The 26,913-nt window shown below is 41.1% G+C and overlaps 1 protein-coding gene across 3 annotated transcripts in view; it reads left to right on the top strand.

The window, feature by feature from the left end:
• The window catches only part of RPS6KA2 (ribosomal protein S6 kinase A2), a 534,307-nt gene that overhangs the window by 332,852 nt on the left and 174,542 nt on the right, over positions 1–26,913 (top strand). For all 3 annotated transcript variants that reach the window (XM_059714848.1, XM_059714854.1, XM_019479851.2), the window contains 2 exons: positions 10,808–10,924; positions 17,008–17,089. In XM_059714848.1, the coding sequence (XP_059570831.1) occupies positions 10,808–10,924; positions 17,008–17,089 (199 nt within the window). The remainder of the gene's footprint in view (positions 1–10,807; positions 10,925–17,007; positions 17,090–26,913) is intronic.

The following is a 26,913-nucleotide window of genomic DNA, read 5'->3' as shown; positions in this document are numbered from 1 at the left end:
AAAATATTGTGTGTTGTTGTTTGTTGTTTTTCCCCTCTTTAAACTCTCTTGAGTTGCAAATTGAGTCAAATTTCAGATTCTCTTCTGATCCCTCCATGCCTGCATTCTGCCATGAACTTTAGACCTTTCCCTGGGTTTGCAGTTTACAGATGACCTAATTCTTAAAAAAAAATAGAAATCACTATGTAGCTGTAAAAGTGCATCATTACAGTATCCTTTATTTGCTATACTAGGATGTCATGGTGAGCAGCTACCTTTATCCCAGTCACCTGAGAAGTGCAGACAATTGTGGCAAACACTTTCCTTAAGCTGTTTATCTGCCAAATGCAGCTGGAGCTTCCATTTTATTTCACAGTCCCGTGCACTAGTAAAACATCAACCAGGTGTTTATTCCAGGCCTCAAAGTAGCAGAATACTGGAATACTCCACGAACTGGAGCCTTTTGATAGTATTAGCGTTTCCTAAATCAATAGCGCCCTGAATATATTGCATCTTTGTCTACTTTCCTAACACTAGGGTAGCTGAGTGCCCTCCTAATCCTTTTAATGCATTTATCCTGTGAGGTAGGAACGTACTGTTAGTTTTACAGATGGAAGACTAAGGCCCAGAAAACCTGGTTTGCCCAAGGTCAAACAAAGTCTGTGATGGAGCAGAGACTTGAATCATCCTGGCAGAAAACATAAAAGCTGATGCTACTCCAGTGTGTGTAGCACATGTGAGTCAGGGTAAATTTCCAACAGTAGCATAACTAGGGGTGGGTGAGTGGAGCACACCCCAGATGCCAGTAGAGTGACCACTTGGGAGCTTGCACAGTGGTGGCAGCCATGATGCAGGGTGTGCTCGGTATTCTTCCTTTCTTCCCCTTGACAACATATCTGCCCAGGGCACTGAAAGTGCTAGTATTGCCTCTGATTTCCAAGGTCCGATCCCTTTAAAATGTTGGAACTCTACCAAAGAAGACAGACAGATACGACGTGGGTGAGCAAGCTGTGGTCACAGCAGAGGGTGGTGTTCCTGGAAGATTCTTTAGCAGAGGAGATACGTTTACAGAAGACCAAAAAAAGTTGTTTTAAAAACTGCTGCATTTTATTAAAACAACCCCCTGGTCTGGGAACTTTGGGAACTGTGACACCTGTACTTTAGGTGGTGTTGACAGACAGGGTCAGCTGGGAAAAGAACAAGCTTTGACTGGGTTGGTAGGAAGTTACTTATTTAGCTCTTCAAAGTTTTCATTGCGGTGGGGAGATACTTCGTATTGGTTTGGCACTGTTTCTTTTTTTCCCAAATTCCCCCCCATCCATTTTCCCATTGTTATCATTTAGTGTGCTCAGGCTGGAGGAGGACAGCTGAGAGACGTTCCTTTCCCGTGAAGTCGTGGGATGAGGAAAAATGGCATATGTTTGTTGAAAATAATTTCTGTGCCTGCTTTCTGAACCAGCAGGGGCTTGTACCTGCTGTGTTGTACTTGTTGAGTATATGTAGTGGCATTTTATAAAAACCATCATATAATGGCCTCTGCCTTTTGCTTGTACAAAATCATTGTGTTAGAGAGAGAAAAAGAGAGGGAACTCCATAATGACAAAGGCTATTACTAGCCAAGTGCATGCTGTATGCACAGATCAGGGAACTGTCTAAATCTGAGTGTTTTATTGACTCCTCAGTAAGAACCAACAGCTGTGGAGTGAACTGCAGATGTGTTTGCAAGAAGCGTCAGTTCCTGCTCTGACCAGAGCTGACCTTGCTTATCCTACACTCTCTGCCTCTGACCTTGGAGCAGTTGAAGCTTTAAAAGAAGTAGAGGTATAAAACTCAAGCTCTGGCATTCCAGCCTCTTCTGTGTAAAACCAGAACCTAAAAAAAAATACAGCATTTTTTTTTTTTTTTAACTACAGCGTCACTTCTGAAGGCTTTAGTCAACCTTTATAGATGTCATGATATTGTGTTGATGGAATATCACTACTAGGAGCACTATGAAATGCATTTCTAAAGCGTAACATTTATTTCTTTTAGAATGAAAGGCAAAGATTCTTTTGTAATATCTTTTATTGGACCAAGTATATAGGTGGGAGAGGTGTTCAACAATGTTATGTTTCTTGTACAGACTCACAGTGTAGTCTGGCTTCCTTATTCTTCCTGGTGTAGATTTTCTATTGTAAACGGTGAATTTCAGTATCTTCTGTGTTGTAGTAGGGGTAGAGTATTGTTGTAGCTGTGAATGCAGTCTCAATTGCCTGGCATTCTTAGGTCACCATATAGCTTTTCAGGTCACATGCTCACCTTCAAAAACACAACTTACTGGAGTATATTGGGAATTAATACCACAACGTGCCTCAAGTCCTTTTCAAAGATGCAGACCAATAACACTTAGATGAATGCTCCTGTTCTTACTTGTATCACAGAGTGGCATTATTGAGTTCTTATCCTTTTAACAGGGTGACTCACTTCAAGATTGTTTTTCTTAAAAATTCACAAATGTGTTTGAGTATTTGTGGATTGCCACTGTATGAATAAGACTAGCTAACTGTACTTTCTTGGGAGGCCAGATGGTTGCACATATGTTCTGTTCTTTTAACTCTTTGCTTCAATGACCTATTTTTTTATTGTAAAAAATAATAAACTCAAACTTGAGTTGGTTCCCTAACCCTGGACCTCCTCAAGTCAATTCAGCAGAATGCAGCTGTATTTTGGTTCCTGTGGTCTCTTTTGAAGCCCTGCTTTGGCTTGAAAGTCTGATTTTTAATCGGGTTCACCTGAATCCTGGTTACTAAAAAGAAAAAAAAATATTTAAAAGCATAGACTTTTCTACTTGGCTTTGCACTGAACCATGTGAAACTCTATATTTCACATAGCTTAAAGAAAACCTTAGAATCATCCAAGTTGAAAATCATTACATAAACTTAGGCTGAGTTGCCAGCTAATAATAAAAAACCCAGCAAGTCAAGTTATTATTATTGGAGGCTTGAGTGTATGCTTGTGTATTTATTAAATAATGAAAATGTTGCCTAATTTTAAGTACACATTGTAGCTTGTGTCAAGAAACATGAAGAAGCTTTAAAACTAGAAAGGGCCATTTATAAACATTTAGTCTGACCTACTACATAGTAATCAGAGGTGAAAATAACAAGTTCATGAAATATTTCTAAATAGAAAAGGGATAAGAAGGAAACAGGTATGGAATAAAATAAGTCTGGGGTAGAGGGGAAGGGAGCGTCATATATTTTCCCTTTGGGAAGAGTCCTATACAACTTGGGTTCTATAGGGCTGACCCAATAGGGCTTTATAGAAACAAGATTAGAGAGAGACATCTTAGTGTTCTCCAATTAATGTTTGGTAAGGATTATTGACCCACCCAATGGGCTTCTACACAAAGGGTACAGTTTTCTGTTAATGTCCATAGGATGATTTTGAAAAATCCCATTTCAAGATTATCACTTTCTACTAAAATACTATAAGGTATTTTCTATACTAAAATTCTGTACAAGTTCCTAAAGTATTGTTAGCCTCCTTGTACTACTACTTATGCATTAACAAGCCAACTTGATATTTGGCACAACTTCCATGGCTTCCCTGCAAGCTGTATATACTTACCCTAGAGTTCAATGTGATCTAGTCCAGTGTTGATGAAACAAATATTTAAACTGATGTTTATGGTCTTAGTGCCCAGTTTACATCAGTTCACAATAGGGCAAAAGACAGGCCTGTTTTATAAACCATTAATCCTTGGAGTTTTTTCTTTTAGAAATTCTCACTTCAGCTGCTAGAGTTTGACTTGGGTTTGCTAGCAGAAGTGTTTCATTTATTCCATGAATACCTGTCCTCAGAGAACTGAATTGAGGCCAGTAATTTGTTTTATGTACTAGGTGGCACTTGAATTGTCTTTGATTGGACAATAAAAATTGTTCCCTAGTAACCTAAGCCAAGTTAGAACCTGTAAAATCAAGATCAAAAGCTTAACTTACTGATATCAATAACTTGTCTCATCTACTCTGCACATCAGAAGGTTTGTTTTAGAGAAAGGATTTCAACTAAATACGTTTGTTCATACATTAAATAACAGTGTTGGTACAGCATATTGCTTTGTCTGTGATGCTTGGAAGTGATTGGTCATGATTTGGTGATTGGCTGTTTAATGATGGGAGGCAACCAGCCAAATGGCAAGATCGATGGTCAAAATGTAAGTTATCTTGTGTACAGGTTGAAAGAGCCAATATTGTTTTTTCTGGAAGAGAAATAACTTCTATTTCTTGGGAGTTAGTCTCATTTCTTTGTACACTTGGCACTTATTCACTTTTTTCCTCTTTTTCTCCTTGCCCTTTAAAGCACAAAGCCAGCATATTTGAGGGTGGGAGGGTAGTTGTAAATGAATAATACCCATTTTATTCTGAAGATTAAAGTTAGTATATTTACTTGCATACCCCACACACCCATTTCCTAAAAATCAAAATTGGGTATGTGTCTTATGTAGGAAAGCTGATATCTTTTTCATTACTGAGATAGAAACATGGAAGAATAGAAGCAGGGAGACCCTGATGAAAAATGGCTGCTCTGTGCTTTCTCCCCTACCAGCCTCAGGGAGGGATGAGGCAGAGTTTACCCTTCAGGGTCTGCACTGCAGTGTAAACCTCTCACAGTTCCAGCTGTTGCGGTTAGGATTCCCTGCCATCTGTATTCAGCCATGATTTGGAAAATGTATTTTCTTCATTCTCCTTGTCCAAAACAAGGTGTGTGTTTTTTATTTGGGGATGTGTGGTATGTGAGAAAATAGGGTAAGGTTTCTTTGTGCTCGTTTCTGGGGCACTATTTTGCTGGCTATTGTTCTTGGTATCTACACATGCAAAGGGTGGGGTCAAGCGTAGTGACTTCATCATATCACAAAGTCTCTAGGATAATCTTCTTATAGTTTTATCCCATCTTATGTTCTATTTATCTTACTCTTTATGAAATTGCTTGCCTCTGAAATGTAACCACTGCTGGAGTAAACAATCCTACATGTCTTTGCTGCTTTGGAAAAGAAACAAGGAAAGATGCCACAAGTGATTTGAAATTGCTGGATCCTGTATCTTAAATCAGGGATTTGGGTCACCTCCTCACCTGAAGGATGAGGTCACTGAAAGTAGAAAACTGAGGGAAGCCTCAAAGTTTTTCAAGAAGTAACTTCTCCAAGGTGCTGACTAGGGGCTGTGGTGCAGGCAGGGCATAAGACTGCTTATTTGAAGAGAGAAGAACCACTGCAGATATAGACCATTTTTACAGGTACTCCATGTGCCTCTTCCCTCAACACACACAGCAATGCAAGGAGGAGTTACGTTGCAATTGGACGTGTTCCCTCTGGTTGCTCACAGGCAGCCATGGAGTTGCTCTTTCGCCAAGGTTTGTGTGTAAAAATTAATTGATTAATTAATCAATCTGGGGACTAAACTGAGAATGCTGCCATGGAGAGGAGCTAGTTCCTACCTTTGCATTTTGCTGAGCTCCAAAGCAGGAGCATCTGCGTTATCCACCTCTGCATGTGGGAAAAGAAAATATGTTCTCCTATTTCACAAAGGACTGTACGCTTGCAGAAAATTAGTTTCATTTCCATTCAAATCCTTCAGGGTGCGTTGGGAATCCAAAAGTCCTACTGATTTCAGTAGGATTTTCGGAGTATACAGTACTGTAATGCCAAGCCTTAAATCATCCGCTTCCCTTTCCTACACTAGGCAGACAGGCACTCTGGTCTTTCAGATTTCATAGACATTAGGGCTGGAAGGGACCTGGCAAGATCATCTTCTGTCATCAAGGATTCAGGCTCATCTCCCTGTGTGCACATTTGCGTGCGTGTGGTTATATCACATGATTTCCGCAGGCCGCTGATAACATCCATTTTACTTATGTCACTATTTGGATCCTCTGTTTTGTGCAAACTTAAATATTTACTGAAGTTTATAGAAGATTTAACTCAGTTGAAGTCAGGCGCACCCTTTCGTGTCAGCAGGGAGCAGAAGGACTGGCTACTATATACACAGCTGTTGACAGATGGAATTGTGCAACTTTTTTTCATTTCGATCACCCAGTGAATCAAAACCCACCTTGAAAATTCTGCCTGTGAGATTTCATCAGCAAGAAATCCTGTGTGCTGAGATCCCTTCCTCATTATGTGTGCCAATAACGGTACACCACAGCTGAATCCATTGTCTGTTGAAGGTAATGGAAAGATGTAAGGTACAACCCTATCTTATGCCTGATTTCAGACTAACACTCTCTATGCTATGCCTGATTTCAGACTAACACTCTCTATGCTAATGGCAAGGTTCCCTTTGACTTCAGTGGGTGTTGGACCAGGCCATCACATCTTCCTCCAAGACTTGCTTTCCCATCCCCTCAAATTTATATTGTTGCAGATCTGGGTTTAGGAGGGTAGAGAAATTACACCTTTCCTCTGCTGCAGTTAATAATTAATAACTAATCCCATATTTGTGATACAGTTAAGAATCTTTTCTTTATTCTGCATTGGTTTTGGGGGGTTATCAAGTCCAGAAATTTGTCTCAAATGTTCTGTAGCTTGTACATACTGGCTGCATCTACATGAGATGCTGACTGTAGTTGTTACTAACGCTACTGCACAGTAGTGCCCCTGCATAGTTTCTTGGTGACACTGACTGCGCAGTAGCTTGTTACTATTGTGCAGTAGCATCACACTTCATGCCATGTGATGCTACCGCACAATAGTAATGAGCTACTGAACAGTCAGTGTCTCGTATAGACACGACCAGTGAGTGAAAGTCACCTTGACTGTAATGAGCAACCTCTGACATGCAGTTATACAATTGATTTAAATATAATTTGCTTTCTTCACCTTGGCCACAGTGCTGCCAGCTCTAATAGTATTGACTGATACCTGGCTATACAAATAATCCTAATGCTTTCAGTGGGAGTGCTCCCAAAGTAAGGTGCAGTCTGAGCATCACACGCAGCTGTGAATTAGGCTAAACTGCACTGATTAAAAAGAGGGAGAGAACACCCATCAGGTAAATTCTAACGTACAGCTCACTGTGATAAAGCCTAGGGGAATCTGATCCTTGCCCATCCACTAATCCAATTCAGAGTTTGGCCCTGATTAACTGTATCAGAGAAATGAAGTGCTCTAGCAAGCACTGGATATTGTGCTCTGTTAAGAAAGAGTGAATTCGGAAGACATGATGGGTGGGAAAAATCAGATCAGTAAATAGTTTATATAAACACACACACACACACATACAGAGGCTCTTTTAATAACTATTGTCCCAATGTTGACGACCCTTACAGTGAGACAGTTAGCTGTGTTAGTCTGAAGTCAGTCAGAAGGTAGGGTAGATACACACCTTTATAGACTAAATAAAATATATACAGAAAGCACTACCTTTTGTGAGCCCAAGCTTACTTCATCAGATGCTGTGAAAGTATGTGCAGAAAGCAGAGTTTAAGGAGAGAGAAATTAGAATATAAAAGACAAGGGAAGGAGAGAGAGACAGGGGAGTGCTAAGAGAAAAGCAAACGAGCAGTAAACCCATAAAAATAAAGTGGGTCACAAAAGATAATCCAGGTAATGAATAAGAATCCATAGTCCCTGTTTAAACCATACCAGCACAGTCCAGTTTGTGGATGATATCTTGTTCCAATTTCCTGTTCAAACTGATCTTAAATTTGTTTGTGCCTGAGAACAGCAATCCTGAGGTCAGTGATGTAGTGTCCAAGCAGATTGAAGTGTTCTGCCCCAGGCTTCTGTGTCTTTCTGCAGATGACGTCAGATCGGTGTTTATTCATTCTTATACATAGGTCACCCTAAAGCTCCTGCATTTTAAAAATACGTAAAATGCACTGTTCAGTTAAAGAATTAACCACCATTAAACTTTTTTTTTCCGAATAATTTGCCTTCAAAAGACTCCTGGTTTATTGTGTATTGAAATGATAAGCTGTATTCCCAGCCAACTACTTGCAAGATTACATTTTCCTATCTGAATATGAATTATTTTATAGAGGAAAAGAACTTTTAACTTCCTTTTAGTAATGTGTTCTATTGTAATTAGAACTAGTTTATAGTTCTGTGATGTTTTCCTTTTAAGGTGGGTTTGAATACTCAGTGGAGCTCAACTGAATTTTTAATAGTGTTATTTTTAGCCTTCATTTCAGTTTCCATTCTTTACATCCATGAATAAAGTTCCAGGTTGCTAATGCCATGTGTAGTCTGCTTATCTAAAGATATGATTCTTGGATTGTCCATGGCTTCTCTCTTTGAATCACCAGGGAATTGCTATAATCTCACCAGTACATAGGAACTTCACTGCCAAAGCAAATATTTTTGAGCCTCCATTTTGTATGGGGTTGAATACCTCCTCTTCCCATTCCCCCAGCTGTCATTGTATTCAGGTGATCTTGGGGAAGCTGGCACCTCCCAGAGTCTGGCCCTATAGTAATATGAAATTGTGGCTTAAAGCTTTGCTGCCTCAGTTGATTTTTCCACTTTCAGTGTTTTCTTCCTTATACACCTGTATTTCAGTATCAGCAATGTGATATGCTGGAGCTTGAAGTCTCCAAGTGATTCTGGAAATGTTCACAGGCTCAAACAGTCTTTTCAAGTTTGTGCTTGATTTTGGTGACAAAAAGATGCATCAAAATGTTAATCAGATGCCAACAACCATTTTTTGGGTAACTGATCAACAATACAGACATAGTGTTGACTTGCCATTATTGGCATAGCTAGTGACCCCTGTGTTCTTCCATTCTTTCTGCTCCGTTTTCGTAAGGAGGCCAATTATAGAAATACCCAAGAATTCTTCTTTCCTAGAGAACATCCTGCTTTCTCATAAGAACACAGCAGGCAGATATGAGAAGTAACTTGACGTACCTTTGAGCATTTTGAAATTAAGCCAAACCAAAGCGGAATAATCTTCCATAGGAAGTGGTCTAAATCTTATTGTTTGAGGCATTTAGAACTAGCCTAGACAAGTCAAATAAGCTAATAGAGGTTTATTTGAGGAGGGAGGGGGTTGGGTTTTTTTATTCATCTCTAAAATCTGTGATCCTTGAATTAAAAAGGTAGATCTAATTTTTTGTGTAGAATTTCCTCTTAAACAATCTCTTTTCTCTGATGTTACTTAAATTGTTTTGTGATTAAAATCCTGGCTTATTAAAAAGTTATGAATTAATTATGCACTGTTATTCCCAGGGAATAATGTATTTTGCTAATATTTTTTCAGCCAACAAAATTAGCACCATTTTAAGGATTCAGTTCCTGAAACTAAAAATTAAAGGTAAAACAATAGCATAACAGAAAAATAAGCATAAGGTTGTAGGTATATGATGCTTCAGTTCTCTATGAAATAGTTTTCAGCCTGTCCATTCATTGTTTTAATCTGCTAACATAGCTTGAATGAATAGGAAGCACTGAAGTTGAAATTCTGGCCCCAAAAAGTTAATTAGAGTTTTGCTTTGGGCTTCAAGGAAAGAAGATTTCATCCAGGGTGTTTTGCGGGCAGAAGGAATGTTTAGTGAAGAGGAGTCAGAAGTGCTTTTAAAGAAGTCAGTCTGATGTGAATTAAACCAGGATTGGTTTTGTATGTACAAAGTTTTGTCTGTGGAATGATTTGCAGAATCAAAACATGAGTACATTTGGATCCATCTCTCATTTCATCTAGGTTTGGACAGAGTATTTTGGTTTTAGACAATTTCTGTATGGTACACATTTTAGCAAAAATATGGGATTATTTTGGTTTATTAAGTCAAACTTTTTAGTTCAGAACCAATACACAGTTGATCCAAACCCCAAAGTTTAGGTACTCTCAAATGTTTCTGTTTAGCCTCTCTGTTCTTCCTTAATCTAGCTGTGAGTTTTGCTAAGTTACATTTTAGTTTGTTTTAACAATTCTATACTGTGGGGAAAATACAAAAACGGGGCAAAAAAAGAACAGGAAAACAACGGGGCAAAACAACAGGTTTGTTGCGTGCAGAGATGAGACGGGCAGCCCATCTGTGTTGATCTTGACTATGAGCAAATGCTATGAAATACATTGCCAGATGTGAGGATCAGAAGTGATTGGTTTGTAGGAAGTCTTGCATCTAATAAAGAACACTGTCATCATTAAAAAAAAAAAACAAAACACATGCAGACGGTGAGTTTGAGATGCTTCTGAGGCTCACACTGGCTAAAATGAGTTCTACACAAATCAGAGTTGAGTTAGGTAAGACTACACAATACAGTGTATCATAGCAGTTGTAATCACAGCAAATTTAGAGCCCCATCTTGGCCATCTCTTACATTATGTGGAATGCCCTCATCCTACCAAGGTCACAGTTTCGATCCCCAGTTGGACTAGATGATCTCTTGATCCATTCCAGCTTTATTTCTCCATGATAATTTGACTTTAGAGGAACTCACTGAATACCTTTGCACGTGAGAGTCTTCATAAGATTTCAATAAATCCAGGCAGGCAGTTATTTCATAAATACATTTCATAAAACATTTTGTTTTGTGCTAATTTACTTAGAGAAAGCATTCACCTATCATTAAGTGTGGAAGTTTGTACTTTAAAACAGGGCTGTCCAGCTAGCAGCCCACAGGCCACATGTGGCCCACAAACAGATAGCATATGACCCACCAGCAACTGCCTTTCTCACTCCATTGATGATAATGGAAATCTTAATACATAGTTCGTATTAGAAAAGGCATCCTTCTTACCATCTGAAGTTTCCGACAATTGGTAGCTTAATGTGATAGAATTTTAAATAAGCATTGTGTTTCTTTTCACTTGTCATAACAGCTTTAATGTTTTATTTGTCCTTTCTTTTACAGGAAGAAGGGATAGTGAAAGAAATAGACATCAGTCATCATGTAAAGGAAGGTTTTGAAAAAGCAGATCCTTCACAGTTTGAGTTGCTGAAAGTATTGGGACAAGGTTCTTATGGAAAGGTAAGTGTACTGTATGTTGTCATTTGAAATGGGAAAAGATAGTTAACCAAGTTAGTCTAAAGGTAGGCAGAAAGCAGTGCAGGGTGGCCACCTTACAGACCACTCAAGCATTGGCAAAATATATCATCATGGCCCTAACTCTGATTTGAACTGCACTAGTTCCATCCAATTGAAAGAAATTAAGTTGCAAAGACAGAAGAACAGAGTAAACCCTTTCCTTTTAAAAAACACTCTTTGCTTTTTCCTGAAATCCATAAATGAGATGAGTTGGGGAATATGGACCTGAGCCTGGTCATACACTCAACATGAGTGTTGGGGCTGATCCAGAGGAGATGCAGTAGCATGGTCCCAACCCCTTTCAGACCATGCTATGGGAGCTACAGCCAGGGACTTAAAGTCTCAAAGCACATAAGAATCCTTCCCCTCTTAGCAACCCCTCCCTACCCCAACATACTTAGTGATACCTGCTCTTCCCTCCCATTCCTTCTCTCCCCATTTGCCACTGATATGGGGGTGTGGGTAACCTCCAGACTCCTGACCTGCTCTAGGTGGGCTATGCCAAGAGCCTGAGACCAGCAGCAATAGCAGGTAGTGGGGGGCAGATTCCACTCCTTGCCCTGTCTCCCTGGGTGTTCCCTGCCAACCTGAAAGCAGGCATAGGGAAGGAGAAACTGTATCCTGCTGCTGCTGTCCCCGGTCAAGCCAGGCTTCCCATGCAACTGCTAGTCTGTCCACTAGCCCCACCCCACTCTCCAAGCTCCTGTGATCTCTCAGGATGGAAAGAGTGGGGTAAGGCAGGGGAGTGAGTTCAGTCTGGGGTTTCCCCAGCCATAGTCACTCCCCTCCCTTACCCCCGCTCCCAACTTGAAGATAGTGCCAGGAGCAGAGCCAGGCTGCTTCAGCCCAGCCCTGATCCCAGCACACACTAACAGAAGTTAATGAAGGTACTCCACTTTGGAGTGCCTTCATCTGAACCCTCATGCAGTGAGGTTTCATATTGTCATGTGATCGGGGATTTTTAAAGCATTCTGCAGCCATGCACTTCTATCAGTACATGGCTGTAAAGCACTTTCAGTAGCTGATCATGCAACAAACCGTCATGTCTGTTAGTGCTCAGAGTGACACTGGGCAAATTGCTTTCCTTCCATTTGTTATGATTTTCCCCATATCTAAACTCAGGTTACAATTTACAGTGTCACCTGGGATGAAAAGCACGATATCACTAAAGACTGTTAACTAACTAATTAATACAACTAAGATGCTTTTTAATTAGTACTTCCCTTTTTAATATCCATCAGAGCCATGTTTGTGCATACACTTTGACTTCTGTATGGATGCCATGCATACACGATATAAACAAAATACAAAGAGTAAGCTTTCACCTAAATTATTTTCTTTGATACTTTAACCACAAGATGATTTTTCTTTGCTAACCAGGTAGCATTAAATGGGGACATAAGGTAAGGGGAAAAAGGAAGAGAAATTCAAAGCTTTATGTGAAGTGAAGTTCTCTGGGTAAACCAACCAGATTTCTGCCGTCTAACTGAATGAGATTTCCAAACTTATGTAGGTGTGACCATCAACTGTTGGCTTGTGTGTCTTATTTACACCACATGCAGAAATCCTAGTTACTTTAAATTTCTTATTTTTGCTGGTTTGATTCTAAAAATATTTCCAAGGTTTAAATGCTGGATTGGTCTTCCTTACCCAGAAAGTGACCCCTCTTCTCCCCCCTGAAATCTGTTGGGTCATACAACAGAGTTAATACAGTGGTGAGCCAGGTTCTACAATTTTATTCCTGAAAGAAACTACATCCCAAAATATTTCATAAACGTTCCAAACTGATAGCTACCATTGTGGCTGCTACATCTGCCCTGGAATGAGGGAATTTGGAAACCTTATCATTCACCTCCAGACTTTTGACCCAGAAGACCTCTGAGTTTTCTATTGCGATTACTTGCACTAAAGAAACACGAAGAAACCAGCAGCCCAGATTAGTATTGGCTGCAGCTGCATGATGTAGGGGTTTGTTTTTTTTTAAGTGATTTTTGCTTTCTTTCAAGATCAGCAGTTAGAACTGCCAGTTCTCATTTCCTTTGTTCCTAATGAACTGATCTTTTCTTCCATTTGTAATTCCTAGGAAAGTGAGTGTAAGCTTCTCATGTATGTCAAAATATCTGAGAAGCAGCTCACGTGCCATCTTAGAAAAAAACTGTTGTGTTTTTATTAATAATTGTGTTAGTAGACTGTTTGTGTGTTAGCATTTCATAGATAATATAGGTAGTGTCTGCTATTGCTAATGTGCTTTCCCCCATTGATGTATTTACCCAAAGAAAATCTAGTTTCTGGACACAGGGTTCATTCTGTCCAGTTTTCCATCAGAAGGGTGGTAAAGCACTGGAACAAGTTACCCAGAGTAGCTCTGGAATCTCCATCCTTGGAAGCTTTTAAGGGACGTGTGGACAAAACCTCGGCTGGGATGATTTAGTTGGGGATGATCCTGCCTTGAGCAGGGGGTTGGACTAAATGACCTCCTGAGGTTCCTTCCAACCCCAATTTTCTATGGTTCTATAAATATCTGTTTAACTTCATAGGCCAGTAGTCTCCAGGCTGTCAAGCCATTACCCTTCATGATTATTCCCTGTAGTCCAACTCTCCTCTTAATAGATACAAGTGCTTACTCTGAAGTCAGTGTGGGTATTCAGCACTTCTGAGAATTAGGCCATTTTTTTTCAATATCTAACTTTACCTACATTGCTTCACCTGAAGGAATTTCCACAAGTCCTTCTGCACTTGACTGTGCCTTTTAAGAATAGTAAGAAGACAACATAATTTTGCAACAATACATTTTCATTTGTTCTCTTTCCCTTTTGGTTTGATAATTATTTTGATGTCCTCTAAAACAGCAAACAATGTTCCTTGACTCATCTGTTCTGGAGGGTAAGGCAGACCAACTGCAATACCCCATGTGACAGAAGAGCTGACAAGTGACTAATAACTTAAATTGATAATTTTGCTTATTACAGCCATAGGGGTATTACAGGCTTTACAAGATCATGTGGTGCACAGTGAGCTATTTTTTTTTCATCAGTATTTCTACAATTAGAGTTTCATATCCTTGCAAGTATAGTTTGCTGTGCTTTTGAGAGTGTACTTCATCTTAAGAAAAGTTAAACTATGATGCTGTCTGTTTTATTGGGTGTTAAAGATGTCATGACAGTTAGTACAGGTGGATATCGATGCCAAAATCTAGTGTTAGTCAGACCTGTTTTGTGACTTCTGTCTTCCTGTCAGAATAATGCAGACGCTACTGCTCAAAAGAGCTGGCTGAAAAAGCACAAAAGATTTCTGTGAATAGCTGGCTTTTTAAATCACTTGCCTATGATTTTTTGTCTCATTGGGGGTGGCTGGGGGGCTATAGCCACCCCAAAATTTGCCTCAGCCCCCCCCGGCCACCCCTCCCAGTGACACGCCTGTCTAAGCCCCATGTCTGCCCCCCAGGCAACCACCACCCACCCCGCACAGCTGAGCCCACCCTGCTCCTGCCCACAGAGGCGTGGTGCCTTAAGTGGGTATTGTTAAAACAAACAAAAAAAAAAATAAGTATATTTGTCCAGAAGCTGTATAGTATAGCACCCCCAATTTTCTGTCTAGCCCACCTCAGCCCACACACTGGGAAGAGGCTGACGCTGCCCCTGCTCATCTTCCTCTTTTTGGGAAGCAAACAAAATTTTTGAACAAGTGAACTCATCTTAGCAAGGATGTTAATGGAAAAATACATTTTAAAGTTGTATCTGTGCCTACAGAAGCCAGATTTTGCACTTCTGCAAATGCAGTTATTACTCCCAGCAAGTACTCTTATGCTTATCAGGTTAGAGAGGTAGTTAGCTGTGTTAGACTGAAGTCCAGGCAGAAGACAAAAGGCAGAAGCTTTTTTTAGGCAACAGCCTACTTCATCAGATTTCATGGCATGTCATAAAGTAGGCTGTCACCTACAATAGCTTATGCCTTTCTGAATGAGTTAGTCTCCAAGGTGTCACTGTGCCCTACCTTCTACCTTTATTAGATTAGGAAACAGAAGCGGTATCATAATTGACTTGCACCACAGCAGAAAGGGACCTTGGGGTAGTGATCAACTATCACATGAACATGAGCCATCAGTGAGATGTTGTGGCCAGCAGGGCAAACAACATTCTGGCATGCATTAACCATTGCATCTCATGAAAAACTAAGGATGTGATGCTCCTACTGTACTCAGCACTGGTGAGACTGCAGCTGGAGTACTGTGTCCAGTTCTGGGCACCGCACTTCACCAAGGATGTGAAAAACTTGAGTGTCCAGAGAAGAGCCACCCATAGGATCAGGGACTTGTCAGACAAGCCATACGAGGAGAGCCTGAAGGACTTGGGCCTCTTCAGCCTAGAGAAGAGCAGGATGAGAGGGGATTTGGTAGCAGCTTATCTCTGCGTCAGGGGAGTACATCAAGAACTCGGTGAGCAGCTGTTCACTAGGGAACCCCTGGGAAAGACCAGGAGCAATGGATACAAACTCCTGGAAGGCCACTTCAGGCTCAAATCCTGGGCAAATTCCTTCACAGTCAGGGTGTCCAGACTGTGGAATAAGCTCCCTTCAGTGATGGTGCAGTCACCCACCCTGGAAATCTTCAAAAGGAGACTAGACAGTCACCTCTCTGGGGTCACTTGACCCCAGTTGTCTTTTCCTGCCTAGTGCAGGGGGTCTGGACCCGATGAACTACAAGGTCCCTTCCACCCCTAACAATCTATGAAAAACATATATTTGTCTTATCCCTGCTTACTAGCATAGCCCAACTAATAAGCAGCATATACCTCATGCACAGAAAACCAAATGGGATCCACTCATAGTTTTAAAAAATCACCAAAAATGTGTAAATAATTTCAAGAGATGGTTTAAATAATGTTTCTCAGTGAACAAGTGAAAGAGTGTGCTGTGGGTGGGAAGAGTTGATAAAGTTGCAGGATGCCTGAACCAATACAGGCTAAAATGACAGCCACAAAACTTTGTAACCCAATTGAGGCTTATTGTCAGTTATTATTTTGAATGCTACCTTTCATTGCTTTTTTGAATTCTGCTTTTCTTCCAATTTCTGCCCAGTCTGAAATAAAAAAGAAAAACTGTTCTCTGAAGTTTTTGACCCCAGAACCTGTAGGTACTGGAAATTCACTGAAAAATCCTGCTTATCTTACATTTCCCACCTCATCTGATAGAACAAAGCATCATGATGTATTGCGAGGTTCACATTGACTTTCATTCTCATCCTACCTGAGATTTAGCTTTGACACTGGATGATGGTAGAAAGAATTGCTGCACATAGCAAAGCAGAAAGTGTTCACTATTTTAACTTTTAAAATATTTTGCTTTCTTTGTAAATTTGCAGAGGCAGAAGGTGCAATAATACAAACCTGTCTCAGATATGTGGTAAGGCAAACTGCCCATATGCTAGTAATCAATTGATCTGTCCAATTTTAGTCTTTTTCTGTTCATGCAGACTGTATGAACAGACTTTGATCTGTAGTGTTTTGTAGCCACTGTAATAAGATGTAATTTTGCAATGAGTACCTATGGGTTGTTAAGTGAACTGTTCATTTCAGCTGTGTCTCAGACAACTACATGTTAGACTGTTCATTACTCATTATTCATGACTGACAGCCTAAACTACATGGTATTGTTTCTTCTCTGTGATTCAAATGACTATTCCATTTTAAATAGGTGAGCACCTTAGGGAATAAATGGTAAATCCTTTGTTTTCATGTCAAGTTGTTCTCAGGTCAATGACATGTTTGCAAATATTGTTTGGTATTATTCACCCTGTAAGAGCACTTGATAATACTGAACATATTTTTGTTACGGAGGAGTAATAGGTTACAAAATGAAGCTCTCCAGGGCTAATTTAGCCACTTGTGAGTGAAATAGAAACAAAACATTTTCAGCTATTATTTTTCATTAGAATGCTTAAAGTCTCTGTATCCATTACTCTGTCAAATGCAGCAAATGCTTAGCTCAAAGCATAGTTCTTAGTTGCATAAGATGTCTGCTTTCTGTAGGTATTTCTGGTGAGGAAGATCAAAGGATCTGATGCTGGGCAGCTTTATGCGATGAAGGTACTCAAGAAAGCAACTCTGAAAGGTAAGAATTAAGCTATGAGGCTGATGGCCCCCTCTTTCTTGTACTATAAAATTTCCTTTACTGTAATTTTAGGAATTATTGCAATTCTATAGCATAATAGGAACTAAAAATGCCAAAAGCATGTTTCCTGTCACATTCTAAAATTCCACATCATTAGGAGCTGAACGAAGGCAACCAGGTGCCCAGGGCAGAGGGATGCACAAGGGCAGTGATGACTTCTGGTTTCTGCCATGCCACTAGCATGATTATGTGACTGTGGTGGCAGCTGATATTTTTCAGTTGTTCCCCCGTCTCCCCAAGTCAGCGTCCTAGGTGGCTACCCAGGTTGCCCCATCCTGGTTACACTACTGAGCTGATCTTGATAAAGAGCAAAGGTAGGTAAACGGGGCCTGATTTGATTTATTTTTTTTCCTTCCCCAAAGGGCATCAACCTGACCACCAAGTTTTCAGTGGACTATTGCCCTGCAAATAACTTCGAGCACAGAATAACAGATGCAATTATTTGCAAATGCAAGTGAGGGAACATTTAGTAAACCATTTGGCAGCACCCACAAATCAACAGATAAGCCTGAATTTATATTTGCCCTTCTGATTACATTCCATTCAGACTGATTTTAAGCACCAAATAGGAAGATGATCCTGAAACTTGGACCGTTGCATTTTTATTAAAAAACAAGAATCTTTACTGTTGTTTCTGATGGCTTTAGGCATTTTTGAGAAAATCCACTATGCTGCTGTTGCTATCACCAGAAGGTATGGTTGCACTGTGTGTTCATAAGGAGTAAAATGCTTGTGCAAGCAAAGCTGTGCAATGATTGCTATGAAAAAAGATAACATTAAAGAGAAATAAACGGTGTTGTTCCCTCTATAATGCATGCAATAACTCAGGCTAAGTAGCAAAAAGAAATTTGGTTGCCTTTGTGGAAAATGAAATGTTCTGCTGTTTTTTCATTTTATTCTTGTCATACCTGTTCAGATAGACTTCACTGGGTTGATTCAGTGTTATCTTTGTTGGCCGTACTATATGGGAGCCTGAGAATAGATAAGGAATTTGGTATTTGCTAGTTCTGCATCATTTCTTGGCTGTTTTTAATAAGGGTTATTTATACGATCTCTGGGGCTTCTGTTACTTTGCATCTGTGTGGTGGCACTTTCTGTTGTTGAAATAAATTTAAATAAATGCAACTGTAAAAAGTAACTCTATTGGTTTTAAAAAAAGGCCCTCTGTCAAGGATTTCTCATTATGTAGATGAAGACCTATGGGACCAGACTTTCAGTTGACTAATAACTTCTGTGTGCTTCTGACAGTCTGCTTTACAGCTTGTGTGTGGACTTCAGTTGGGAGCAAGCCAAGAGAAGTGGGATGTTGGTCAGTCATCTAGAGTGGACTGTCAGCTAAAGTAGTCTCACTCAGACCATATGTAGTTCCCAGGTAGTGCAGTAAACATGACACCTTGGGTGGAAAAAGGGCTAGGTATTGCCACGTCAGTTCGAGCTCCCCCCAGAAAGGTTCTGGCACCTAACAGTATTTGATTAGCTACTTGTCCCAGCCAGACCTTCCTTCAGGTTGATAGTAAGAAATATGTGTTTTCCCCCTTCAACCTCACTCAACTGTGTTGGCTTGGCCCTGACAGCGCTTGCAGATAAAGCAAGGCAAGACTGAATGAACTCACATCAGCTCCTCACCCTCTCCCTTTCTTTTTCAGTGTGAGGTTGATATGTCCCATGCCATGCCCAGCCTAAGATGCTTTGGAGGGAACTAATTTTTAGAAAGTTGAGAACACTGAATGTAAAATCCTTCTTAAGTGTTCAACTGGAGAATCCAATGTCAGTGGTCAACCTAGAAAATTTTGTTGAAACTACCTATAGAGTAGTGGCCGATGACAGGGCACAAGCAGTTCTTTCAGATGCCGACCAAAACAGGTAAATGTAAAAGTAAGCAGCGCTCAGCACTCTTTCCAGTGTCAAACTTCTTTAAAAACAGTAATTTTAAAAACGATGAAGTAGCTGCTGATCTTTCATTCAATTTAGAAGTATATTCCTGCAAAATAATATGGTGCCAATACCCACTTAAATGTCTCTGAAATGTATGAACATTAAAAACTGAGAGCGAGCGAGCACACAATCCCTATACTGGAACAAATCCTCAAGTCCTTTTATTTGTATTTTAATTGAACAACGTTTTTAGTTTTGTGTGTGTGTTTCCTCACCCTTGTGGAAACTGCCGTATGCCTTGCTCCAGGCACACAAGGCAGACACACCACTTATTTTTGTTTTGTACGAACCCTTCCTCTGAGGTAAGAACTGTGCTTTCTCACATCCTGCTACAAAAATGGCACATACTTTGATACTTGGAGGAGAAACAGCATCTGGTTTTGTCTCATGCAACATACAGCAGCCTCACCACTGAATAGACCGAATTAGTATTCTAGATCCCTGGAGAAAATGGTTAGTAAATGATACCAAATGTATTGTAAAAGATCTGTAAATTTAGCTCTTTTCACATAAATGTGTCAAAGCTGAGATTATTTTAACCTCTGCAGAGGGGTTTGACCTAGAGTGGTGTCTACGTTCAATTTAACATTTTCTAAGTGCAACTAAAATGCAAGCAGACACATGGGATGTTGTCAGATGTTACAGTTTGCATGTGCTAACTCTAGGAAACGTTATACAGTTTTGGAGTTAGAACTTGTTGTGAGCAGTTGCATGTTAAGGGTCAATATCCTCACTGGTATGCCTAGCTCTGACTTTCTGCTAGACAGCTAGTAAGCAGGGTTGTGGCTAGGAGCTGCCAAGTATGTCTGTAGCTCCCCAGCTCTCTTGTGGCTCTCCCAGCTCCCCTGCAGATACCAGCAACTCAACTCAACCTGGCCCCAGCTCTCCTGTGGATGCCCAGCTCTCTGGTTCTCTGTCAATCTGGGACAGTAGGTCATCCATGTGGGGAGAGCTGGGAGCAGTGCATCTTGGGCTGCTGGAGGACTGCAAACTGTTCATATTGGCCCCATGAACCAGACTGATGTTACTGCAATATAAGCCCCCTAATACTAGCCAGAGAAATTCTTCACCTAAAAAAGGTGTTACTCTGAGATACTCAGAGCCCACCTAACTCATCATTTTCTGACCTGTCACATGGACACTCCCATCTTAAGAGTTGGGTTTTTTTTAAGGACATTTTTTTGTGTTCCAAGTAAAATCAGTCAAATCAATTCCAAATCCATGAGTCATTCAAGAACCAAATGTGGCCCTACTACCAGCAAACATCCTCCACCCCAACCTGGGGCTTCAGATGCTTCCAAATCCTTTGGCAGGCATTCTACGTGCAGACCCAAGCCCAGAAGCTTGGGGTTCGGATGTCCCTGAGTTGGCTTGCCCTCAGCCATGTGGCTGCAGGAGCAAGCTAATGAGGAGTCTCCCATTTCTATAAAGTCAGCATGTTGCCGAGATGCTCCCACTGGAAGCTGGTTAGTGGGTAGCTAACTATGAGGCTGTCATAGGGAGTTCTGTCCTCAAGCAGACAAGGATGCTGCCCTCCACTACACGGTGCCATTTTAATTGCATTACCTTGGTCAGGGTATTTCCCCTGCCACCATAGTGGTCATGATATTTCCCCTGCTGTCTCAAGAGTATTTAGCACACAGGAAGGGTAAAATATAATAACATCCATATTCAAGCAGTTCAGCATGTGTTAAGTGCTCTCCTGACGTTTCCTTTCAGGTGAGGGTTATATCCTAAGAGGTACTGACGTTTAACTGCATTCTAGTTATTTGTACCTGTTGCAAGTGAATGTGTGAAAAGGCCCCTACAGTCCTTCAGAACCTTGCCAAGTGTCCTATCTTCCTACCATGCCATAATACTCTCTGCTACCTCAAATGCTTGTGATTTTCCTCCTGCTGCATGTACCGTGGCATCCCCTTTTTCCTTCTCTTTTCTTACACTGGTTGCAAGGCGCTCAAGCTGTAAGTATGCTGAGATCTCTCCTGAATCCAGTTTCTGCCGTGCTCAGGTTGGTAACACACTCAAAATTCCAATCACAGAGTTCATCTTCATCAACTGTTGTACCACAAATTAAGTAATTGCAGATTAACTCAAGGTAGTTGATTATATTTGCAAAATGAATGTGGATGCTACCAAGTTTTTGATTCAGGCTACAAACTTTTGTTCATTACCATAGGGATCCACATAAGGCAATGAATAAATGTTTGTAGTTTGGGTTAAACATATGGGGATGTCAATAGTATCTTCTGTAAATATGCTAACTTGACAGCCACTTTACCTGAGGAACAAGAGTGAACACAATCCCAGGGTCATGGGGGAAAAGAAAATTAAAAAAGAGCAAGAGTGGAAGTTCCTGTCAATGAGACTCCATGCAATTTTGGCATCAAGGTTAATAGTTTTGACAGCTTTATTTGATCTTTAAAAGAGGGTTTGATCATCCCTGCCCACCTACACTGTGCACAGCTGGGAATCACTTCAACTTGAAGTGATTCCTGTCCCTATCCCTGGAGCTTAAGGTAGGGTTATGATGTTAACTGTACAGATGACACCAATGGAATGTATAGATTCCACGAGACCGTATAAATTCCACAGAGAATCCAGGATGTTCTTAGTCATGATATTCATAACTATTAACGTCCAAATTTTGAACAACTGAGCTTAAAAAAACTAAGTCCCTTGCAGTAGATGCCACCCAAGACACTGTGTATCAAGTAACTGGGTTTTCCATTCTAAGCCCCAAATCCAACCCCTCTTTAGGCAGCTATATATCTAAATTCAGACACACAAGTGGCAGCCAGTGCCACTTACACAGAATGTATACTCTGTAATACAGGGGAGAAGGTGGAACAGGTCCTTCTCCCTTTTTAGCCTAATAGCTAACTGGCTGGGGCACCTGTGTGCTCAGAAGGACAAATCTAATTATGCCAGGGGAGTAAGTAAAATCTAAACAGGTGACCCTAAATTTCACTTATGCATCTACATTTAGACAGGTGTGGCAGAACTCCATTCTCTTGGGTGCACCCCTGACAACCTTCTCTGCCCTTCTCCCTACTCTGGTGCCCTAGTACTCCCCTGCCTTGATGTTATGAAAGACAGATTTGGGGAACTGTCCTTAGATAGCCAGGCTGCCAGCCTGGTAATCTCTAACTGCAATGAAGATCTCTCTCCCTCCTCCCCACCACCGAGTCTTGAACTCAGAAAAAGTGAAAGCTGGGCCTTGCACGCCTCTTGAAGAATACTTCATCCTGTCGCATAGGCTTTGTAAAAGGTAAAGAGCCCTCTTTTCCCCAATCAAATTTTGTATGTCTAAAACAAATTTTAAAATATTTCTCCTTACAGCTTGCAACAGGGCTGTCTAACTGGCAGCCCATGAGGAGCCAGCATGTGGCCTGTGGGTTGCATGTGACTCATGAGTTGTTAACATATGTCCCACAGGTCCCAGAAGCAGCCTCTTCTGCTGCCATGTGGTTGGGAGGGGGGGTGGGGTGGGCAGGGGTTGACATACTTGCTCAGCCCACAGGGTAGGGGATGGGGGTTCACATGCTGCTGGCAGGGGATAAGAGCCTATATGTCACCAACGCAGCCCATGCAGTGAGGGCTGGGGGACTGCTGCGTGGGAGGTGGGGATCCACATGTGGCTAGCATAACCCACATGGCAGGAGACAGGGTGCCACATGCTGCTGTCAGGGAGCTGTGTGCTGCTGGCACAGCCTGTGCAGTGGGGAGGATCCCAAGGAGGCTGTTTCTGCAGCAGGCTGCCCATGTGGTATACAGACCAAAGACTACATGTTGCCATCACCTGCAGCCCCTGGCGGTACCAAAGTTGGACAGCCCTGACTTAAAATAATTGTTTTTACTGCTTAACTTACAAGTCACTCTAAAACTTATAAGACACTTGTATCTGGTTAGCAAGACATACAATCACCCACACGTAAATGGTCATTTGTCACCAACCTGATCATAACCCATTTGCACATAGGTTCTGGGGGCCAGAAATAAAGAGGTTATTCTGATTTCCTGTATTGCAAGACTATCTGGCTATTCCCATCTCTCCTTGAGGCAGGCTGTAACATATTGCGAATGGGCTTCAGACAGGATCTGGCAGATACATTTCATCCCAACTCATTGTGATCTGTATGTTGGGTGCTTAGGGCACACTAAGATACACTTGCAGAAAGAGGTAAGACTAAAACTAATTTGAAAAGCAATATGCATCTGGGGGAACGTTTGTTCACCAGAGCGCCCCAAGGGATGACGAGGTCGAATGGTCACAAACTACTACAAGATCGTTTCAGGCTGGACATAAGGAAGAATTTCTTTACTGTCCGAGCCCCCAAGGTCTGGAACAGCCTGCCACCGGAGGTCGTTCAAGCGCCTTCATTGAACACCTTCAGGATGAAACTGGATGCTTATCTTGCTGGGATCCTATGACCCCAGCTGACTTCCTGCCCTTTGGGCGGGGGGCTGGACTCGATGAACTTCCGAGGTCCCTTCCAGCCCTAATGTCTATGAAAGTCTATGTAACATCCCAACACTGGCTGGTCTGTTTTAATCAGGGAAAATTCTGCCCTGAGCAGAGGCAGATCCTATGTATTTCTTTTCCTCAATGGACTACTTGGAAGATGATTTCTGAAAAGAATGTATCCATTTGCTGAAAGACAAGTAGCTGTGTGTACATTCACATGTGTAGGCAAGTATACTAGAGAATGCCATCTTGAGAATACAGAAATTTTAAGTACTACTATTAGTATTGATTGCAAAGCAGTTCACAAAGGCCAATGCAAAGAATGCACAGGTCAAAACTGTCTCAGAAATATAAAATAGCACCATCATGACTTTTCAGGGTTTTTTGTTCTTGCCAAGGAGATTGACTCGTATACATCCAGATCTTATATTCTGTATGGGTGTATTTTTACTTCTTGCTGTTCTTTAGCAATTTCATTCAGAGTGTGGATTCATATTTGGATGAGAGGGCAAAACTTTTAGCTATAAAAATAAATTCTGAGCATACAGCATTTATGGATTCTATTATCTGTTTCTGTTCAAGCCAGCTGGGAATTCATATTGCATAAGGTCTTGATAAAATGATAGCCTTGTAACAATTCATAGTGCATCACTGTGAAGATCCTGCTGTCAGGCAAAAAAGTCCCACTGCAAAGGAATTTAAGAAAGTGACTAAAAGAGATTTAAAATGTCATCTAGTCCTACAGCAAGGCAATAGTGTACAACTTCTCCCCTCGCATTCCCCCATACATCCAATATACTCTGATTCTAACAGGTATACCTAGTTCTGGAGGCTCCTCTGAATGATGTATTTTTTTTTTTAATTTCTTTTCATGAACTGAAATGACAAGGACACTGTACAATGCAAAAATTACCATATGCTGCATTTTATTAAACTTATGGATCTCACACTACCTTGTTTATCTAAGCCAGGGGTGGCCAACCTGTGCCATGTATGCCACAAGTAGTACTGGCAGCCTCTGTGTGGTGTGCAGCAGATCAGGGAGGGGTCAGGCACTACGGTAGCATATTGGGCAGGGAAGACAGAGCAGGGAGCAGAAAGTGGAGCAGGAGATCAGACAGGAAAGGGGGATCGGAGTGGTACTCAGGGAGGGTGTAGGGGAGAAAAGGATTGGGCCCTCATTGCTCAAGCAGCGCCTTGGGGTTGCAGCACTTGCTCTGTCCAGTGGGAGCTAGTGTATTTATTGGCTTTGGCTGCTTAGATTACAATCAAGGAAAGAATTCGGACACACCAATACATTCAGAGTGCCAGATCATTACTACCCAGAACAAACTTTTTCCTTCTCTGACTGCCTCAATTCTGCTTCCTCCTTTTTCACAACAGACTAAAAAAAGAAACACACGCAACTTGAAGACATTGTGGCTAACAGCACTGACTTCATTTGCATTAAGAAACATTTTACATAGTCTTCTAGTCCTGCCCCTGCTCACCAAGCCTCTTGGTAAGTCACAGCTATGCAGGTGAAAGGCAGTTTTCACCTTAAAGTGTGACTGCTCCACTAAGCCAATCAATGCCGACGTAACATTTGTGCGGTTTACAGCATAAGGTCTAGCAAGGCCCTTAGTCCCTGCTAGGGAGCATTGTTTAAATGATAACTACTGTCACTGTATCCATCTATCTACACTGGAATCTTAACTGGGCAATTAATTACCGCAACAACTGTGAGGAAAATGGCTAGTATTAGATGAGCTCAAGGGCTACATTTTCCATTACATTCAAACTCCTAAAGGGAGATTAACCAAAATTTGAAGTAATCTGAACCACACCTCTTTTCATTGATAAAATAATTTCATATTTGTTATATTGTGTGCACAGCTCATGGGCTCATATTTGAGCTGGGCCTGGAAAAACTACTTAATTTATAAATAGAATAATTTTCTGATCAGCCTGCATGCTACTTGCATATTTTAGGACAGTAGGACAAATTGTGCGTGTATATTAGTTCTCCAATACTTTTTGGGTTAAAATAACTGAATATGTTAAGGTGTTCTGAGAACCCTGAACAACCACAAGAATACTTTCATGGGAAGGATGTTGGTTAGATCATTAGATTCTAGAGACAGCTTTGCTGATTGTGGGTCTTATGTCCATTACCTAAACCAGAAGTTTTAGATCCATTTTCTTGGCAAAGATCCTATCCAGGTCCTTCTTTATTTTTTATTAGTTTGTTTGTTTTTGGAAGGATGTCTGATCTGCAGTCAAATCTAAGTGACTAAGTGAAATAAAGTATCATTCAATGAAGAAAGTTTTCACCATGGCCAAAGGCCTAAAGATTTCCTACTGTGGGAGGACTGGACTAGATTGACTATTCACAATTTGTAGATCTACATAATTGGCCCCAAAGCAATGCAAGTGGTTCATAAGTCAGAGTGCATGGGAAATGATCCCAACAAAACCCAAGACCATATAAAAGCATTGTAGAACTGAAGTTTCAGATGGCCATACTAGCCAAAATCATACCATCTTGATAGAAATGGTATTGGATTTCATATCTCTGTCTTCAGGACACCAGTTTTCATATCATGATAAGATCTTTCTAAAGAAAACAGACTCTGGTAAGAGTATGGTGAATTAGGACCACAACCCATAAAAAAATCTTTGCATTTAGCCTATTGACACCCCAGACAGCCTTCGCCAAGGTGCTCTCAGTGTTGTAAACCTCAAACAGTCAGAGGTAGAAGTCTGTACTTATCTAAATGACTGGTTTGTGCAAGGGTGTCACCTTCCAGCAGGTGCCAGTGAGCCTCCTTGCCCCTATATGAGTGTTTCATGCTATAGGATGCTTGGTGAGCAAGTCCAGCCTGGAGTTCATAGAAGCAGCTTTGAACTCTGCAATAGCTAGAGCTTATCTCCCACAGGATCAATTCTACTCCTGCAAGAACTCATCCTGCTGGTTGAGCAGCAGCTCAGTACATCAGTCAGGGCCTGTCTGTCCATTCTTGGCTGCCTCTTATCACATGCCCAATTTCACGTCAGGTATCTACAGTCCTGGCCACAAGACATCTGCTCTCCAGGGAAACTCTCATTAGGTATGTGACAATCAGTCTTCTCCAAGTGGTAGTGGAAGTGCCTATCCACTAGGTTCAATGGACTGCCATTCCTTGCCCCACACCTATCTGCCACAGTCCTCACTGATATCTCTGTTAGTATGGGGATCCCACATTGACAATGTGCCCCTTATATAGATGCATAAATCCCAACATTTATTTTAAATTTGATTTTAATCTGTATCAGAATAGGATTGTCCAGGGTGGTTTTAGGAGAGCACTCCATCTCTTTGCCCAATATCCTAAGGGTTAGGCAC

This window comes from Alligator mississippiensis, chromosome 1 (genome assembly GCF_030867095.1).
Source record: "Alligator mississippiensis isolate rAllMis1 chromosome 1, rAllMis1, whole genome shotgun sequence".
NCBI classification, from domain to species: domain Eukaryota; kingdom Metazoa; phylum Chordata; order Crocodylia; family Alligatoridae; genus Alligator; species Alligator mississippiensis.
This window is presented reverse-complemented; position numbering and strand designations above follow the sequence as displayed.